This window comes from Elephantulus edwardii, unplaced genomic scaffold (assembly GCF_000299155.1).
Source record: "Elephantulus edwardii isolate Elephantulus edwardi_28Jun2011 unplaced genomic scaffold, EleEdw1.0 scaffold00044, whole genome shotgun sequence".
Lineage (NCBI taxonomy): Eukaryota > Metazoa > Chordata > Mammalia > Macroscelidea > Macroscelididae > Elephantulus > Elephantulus edwardii.
In genome coordinates, this window is record NW_006399794.1 from 12437842 (window position 1) to 12443863 (window position 6022).

A 6022-nucleotide genomic window follows, 5' to 3' on the forward strand; every position below is an offset into this window, starting at 1 on the left:
GATAGATAGATAGATAGATAGATAGATAGATAGATAGATAGATAGAGGGGGGTTTTATAAATTAGAAGTAGCATGAGGTCTGGGAAGGATGAGGAAGGGCATGTGGGCTAGCTAAAGTTTACTCGAGATTGGTAAATGAACAGATGCTCTGCAAAAAATGAGGGCTAGGTAGAGTGACACAGTGACCACAGCAATGGGCTCGAGTGGGTCAGAGATTGCGGGATGGCACAGGACAGGAAAGGGTTCAGATCTGTTGTTCATAAGGTCGCTGTGGATAATACTTGGCTTGATGACACCTAACAAAAACAGCAACAGTCAATCTCCTCCCTTCTGTTTAACTAACTGCCTCTGAAAATCTATTGAAGGGTCAGCTATGGGTCGGTTCTGACTTGACGGTAACAACAACAATCCTGACTGAGCATAAAAACAGAAATCGTAGATGTTATCATAGATGACAGACTTCAATTGGCAAAACATGTGAGGAACCCTGAGAAAGGCAGGAACCTATGCTGGGCTGCCTCAAGCAGGGTGTTGGAGGGACTTTAGGAACACGATAAGGATGTCTCACATATATTTGAGAAGATATTAATGTGGCTATGGCATTTGAATGGGGATTTTTAGGGCAAATTCTTATTAGATGAAAGTGAAGTAACTAATCCCACAGGGAAATCTCTCATATCCCAGCAATCTGACCTTTTTCTCTGGCTCTTCTGATTCACATTTCTCCTGGTCTTTCTCCTCCCCTGACACACTGTCATTATAATTTTCTGTAATCTCCCTCCTCTCAAATCTTTGCTGTTTCTTCTGGCTCCTTCATTCTTGCTTTTATTCATCTGTCCTTTCCTGGGCCGCTTGGTGGGGAGCATGCTTCCCACACACCTCCCATGCTCTTCCATCTATGTTCCATGGGAGAAGAGCTGCCCTCACTGAAGAGAACTGTATCACAATGAATGTACACTGCACAAGAGGCCTTTCTCTGTCCCAAGACCAGCAGGACTGGACTCCTTCATCTGGTCAACGTCAATGGAAGAACAATTTGTGCCAGCACTAAGAACACGGTAGTAGTACAGCTTCCTCTACAGAATGAAAAGGCAAGGTACAAGAGAAAAAAATAATATGAATGAACTTAATATTAGTAATTGGGCTGCATATTTTAAGACATCCTGAAATTTAATATTCTCAGAAGCACTACGAAGAGAATGTTCTATACATGTTTTCATTTTTTCATTCATTCAATGAAAATAGGATTGGAATTTACTCCCTTTGCACAAGGTACCCTCTTTGTTCAATCTGTCTGACCTTGATCTAAGATTCAGTTTACACTACATGGTGATGAAAGAAATTCACCTTTCAAAATATGCTTTCTGAAACTAGTAAAAGTGCACTAGGATGGAAACTAAGAAGTAAGTTTTAATTCTATGTTAATAAAAAATCTTCCAAATAGCAAGCATTAAACTGAGTAGAAATTAACTACTGCTGATTCCCTACCGCTACCTCAGCTCCTATTGTGTTTCCAAGGTGATAAATCATACAGGAAGAGAACCCCCATCTTTCTCCCTCTAGAGTCGAATCACCAGAGAGGGTCAGCCTTTGGGATAGGAGCTCCACTGTCTATGAACTACACCATTATGGAACCTTCTTTTGTTCTTTTTCCTAATTTCAATCATTTGTACACTTACTTCTCTAAGGTGCACTCACCATTCAGGCCCACAGACCATGCCAACGGTACCCTCTCAAGGTCTCTTGACCTCTCTTCACAGGTGAGGAAACAGCATTTGATAGCTGTGCCCTGTGCAAAATTGGATTCCAAGTGTCCAGCAGCGATCAAAACCCTTCACAGTCAAAACAAATCTGCATCAATAACCCCTCCTCTATCTCACTCCAGCATTTTCTAGCAGCAGACATTTTGGGATGAATTGTTCATAAACCCAGTGTGTACTTTTCTGACCCCTCAGTTTTTCTTATGCTGTTTCTCTATCTGTTCATCCCTTTCTTTATGAAAAACTAATGAATCACAAAGCCAAACATAATATTTTTATAGCCATGAAAGATACATGTAATCATTTTCTTTACATATTGTGACACTCTATTTTAGAAAAAAATACCTACAAAAATTTTGTTAATTGAATATATATGCATTACTTTTAATTGAATTACCATTCACTGGAGTTGTTACCTTATTTCTCTCGTTTGCTTCTTACTATTTTATTGATCAAAGATGGACACTACAGAATATCACAAAAATGCCTCCTGTTTTCAGATAAAATGTTCATGGCCAATCTGCTTTTTGTTCTGTCTCTGTGAACAGGAGGTGAGTCCCTGCTGGTGAACCCAGACATGAAAATATTAAATTTCACTGGTGTTAGTCACACAGTCTTCCGCTTGCTGGGCATCCCTGGCCTAGAGGACCAGCACATGTGGATTTCCATCCCCTTCTTCATTTCCTATGTCACAGCCCTGCTTGGGAACAGCCTGCTCATCTTCATTATCCTCACAAAGCGCAGCCTCCACGAACCCATGTACCTCTTCCTCTGCATGCTGGCTGGAGCAGACATGGTCCTCTCCACAACCACAGTACCGCAGGCCTTGGCCATCTTCTGGTTTCAGGCTGGAGAGATCTCCCTGGATTGCTGCATTGCCCAGCTCTTCTGTACCCACTCTACCTTCATCTCTGAGTCAGGGATTTTGCTGGTGATGGCATTTGATCGCTACATTGCCATATGCTACCCGCTGAGATACATGACTATTCTTACACGCACTCTGATTGGAAAAATTGGTGTGAGCATCTTTTTGAGAAGTTATGGTTCCATTTTCCCCATAATATTTCTTTTGAAAAGATTGACATTCTGCCAAAATAATGTACTTCCACATACTTTCTGTGAACACATTGGTTTGGCCAGATATGCTTGTAATGACATTCAAGTGAACATCTGGTATGGTCTTTCTGTCCTAATATTCACGGTTCTCTTAGATGTTGTGCTCATTTTCGTTTCTTATATATTGATTCTTCGTACTGTCTTCCAAATGCCCTCCCAAGACGCTCGTCACAAAGCTCTCAATACTTGTGGCTCCCATGTCTGTGTCATCATCTTATTTTATGGGCCAGGGATCTTCACAACCCTTACTCATAGATTTGGGCGCCACATCCCTCCTTATATCCACATTTTGCTAACTAATGTCTGTATAATAGCTCCACCTATGCTGAATCCCATCATTTATGGAATCAAGACCAAACAGATCAGAGAGGAGGTGCTTCATGTGTTATTTGCCAGGCAGAAATAATTTTGAAACGTAGTTGCCATTATGTGCCCCTGAGTTGGAACTGACTCATAGCTAATCTGCCAGCAGATTTCAGGAAATTGAAAATAGCCTGGGATAAGACTGCCAGTCTTCCACCCACAGAGAAGCTGGAGAACCTGAACTGCATGTAAGGGTTGGCAGTGCAACTCCTTTCCCATGGGGCCACCAGAGCTCCCTAATCTGGGGATAGAAACTGAATTTTCAGACTTTCTAAGTATCCATAAAGTTGTCTGTGGAAGTAGTGGATGAGAAGGGAAGCTGAAACACTAAAGAAGTGGCTCAGAGAATCTGTGTTTAGAATAAATGCATCAGTGAAGTAGCAGGGTTTACTTTTTTAAAATTTTAAGTTGACTTTAATGAAACTTTACAGAGACTTTGGATTTCCATTCATTCATTGTTGTACTTTTCTCCCTGCCCATCCCTCTCCCCAGATTGCTTTTCTTTTTGAAAAGTAGAAGAAAAAATGCTTTCATTGTTCTTCAATCCATCTCCCCAAGTCCACTCCACTGTGCTACCTTCGTTCTGGACTCCTGTCATAACAATAATATATAATCATATACCCCTTTTAAACAGTTCTCTCCCTCATCTGTTTCAATGCAGTATACATTATTGATCCCGTCTTTCTCAGTCTCCCCCAACCCCTATGCCAGTCCTCTTTAGTAACAGTGGCACTATGCCTTATTTTTCCTTTTGTGACTGAAATATTTCTCTCAGCATAATGTGGGTAAAGGAGCTGTACTGTCAACAAAAATGGCAAATAGTGCCAATCTGCCAGCTGCTCTCTTGGAGAAAGATAGGCAATCTCCTCCCATACAATTAACCGAGTCTGAAAGCTGGCTGGAAGGTCATCTATGAGTTGTTCCCAACTTGATAGTATTCAACGTATTCACTTAGTGTTTCAACCTCTGAAACATCATGAGCTATCCCTGAACAACCACACTCAAGCCTCCGTGCCTCATGTATTTTCGTTCTAGTTAAACTGTACCCTTAGAAACAGTAATTCCTAGACATTTGGATCATTCATTTCCACTTCTTTCAATGTTATATGGGGAACTTGGAAGTTGATGAGTAGTGGTTGAAACATATCTGCTAGGCAAATTCTTTATGCTAAAAGCATCTGTGCTATGTTTTCTTTCCAAAGAATTTTCCTAGATGTGCCAGACACTCTTGCCTCTGCTCCTGAGCAATGCCCCTCTCCTCTCAGTTTTGTCATACTCCATCAAACAGAGCAGTGTTTCCTATGCACTATTTCCTCTAACTTACAGGTTTGTTTCAGTATAAGAGAACATATCTTACTGATCAAGAGATACCTTCTTGTCTCAGGCATCTCTAAAAAAAGTTGATGTCTTTAATAGATAGAACTTATCCTTTCATCACCACATACACACAATATATCACAAAAAGAAAGACAAATAGCCAGGTTGAAGGGAAATGGGAGAGGTAAGCAAATAAGATCCCTGGCCAAAGCCACCTACCATAGTATTCCTTCTTTCTCAGCTCAAATTTTAACCAGTGTTTTTCTGTATAATCTATTCTTGGGCTTTCAGACAAAATCCTGATATTCTAAACCTTCAGCCTGGTGAGTTTCACCACTATGGAACTGTAAAGGGTTCTAATATCTAGTTCTAGTAAACCCTCCGCCAATGTGAGAGCATCACCTCACATAAAACAAAATCAGTCATTAACTTCAGATCCAATCTTATGCAGCAGAATTAAAACAGTGACTAGAGAAAGATGAAGACTGTTTTATAGAACCAATCATCTTCAAGAGAAGAAGTTGTGCTGTCAATCCTAAGGCAAGTGGTTTGAACCTTCCAGCTACTCCACAGGAGAAAGATGAGAAGTCTCCTCCCATGTTATTCAAAGCCTCTGAAAATCCACGGTGGGTCAGCTATCAGTCAGTCCTGACTCAATGGCACACAATAACACATCATATTATTAGTAGTATTAGTATTAGTATTAGTATTAATTATTATTATATGTCATTGAGTCAGGTATGGTTAATGTTATCTTATATACAGCAGGAAAAAAACACACCCTCACGCTGCACCACCCTCATAATGACAACTATGCTGAAACATTGTTGCAGCCACTGTGTCAATCTCTCTCACCAAGGGTCTTTGGTTTTTTGCTCTCTACTATATACTAAGCATGATGTATTTCTCCAGGGAGTGGCCCCTTCTTATAGGAGACAGTGTTCCCTTGGTCTATTCTCCCCACAACCTCTTGGTCTAGGTATAGGTCTCGCAGGAACACAATTATTTGTTCTGCGATTACCATTCTCCTCAATGTTAACAATAATTTGTTATGATCCACATGATGAAATATTTTTGCATAGCTAATAAAACACAAATAGATACTCTTCTGGCATTCCATACTTTCTGCAAAGATCCATCTGACATTAACAATGATATCCTGGTGCTATGGCTTCTTCTAAATCCAGCTTGAACTTTTGACAGTTCTCTGTTTATTTACTGCTCCAGTCATTTTTTAACAATTTTAGAGAGCTCTAGTGGCCTACTGACAAGAAGCTGCACTGCAATCCCAGAGGTGCATGGTTTAAATCCACCAGAGGCTCTGCTGGAGAAGGTGGAACAATTTCTTCCTGTACCAGTCAGATTTGAAATGCCTTTGAGCTGTGGTGCTGGAGAAGAGTATTGAGTGTACCATGGACTGCTAGGAAAACAAACAGATTCATCCTGGAGAGGGTTAAACCAGGCTG

The 6022-nt window shown here is 40.7% G+C and overlaps 1 protein-coding gene across 1 annotated transcript; it reads left to right on the top strand.

The window, feature by feature from the left end:
• The first annotated feature begins 2337 nt into the window (after window positions 1-2337).
• LOC102868755 (olfactory receptor 52B4-like) lies at window positions 2338-3282 on the top strand. Its single transcript, XM_006885533.1, has one exon. It carries the CDS (start codon window positions 2338-2340, stop codon window positions 3280-3282), a length of 945 nt encoding a protein of 314 aa, XP_006885595.1.
• Window positions 3283-6022: the final 2740 nt, after the last annotated feature.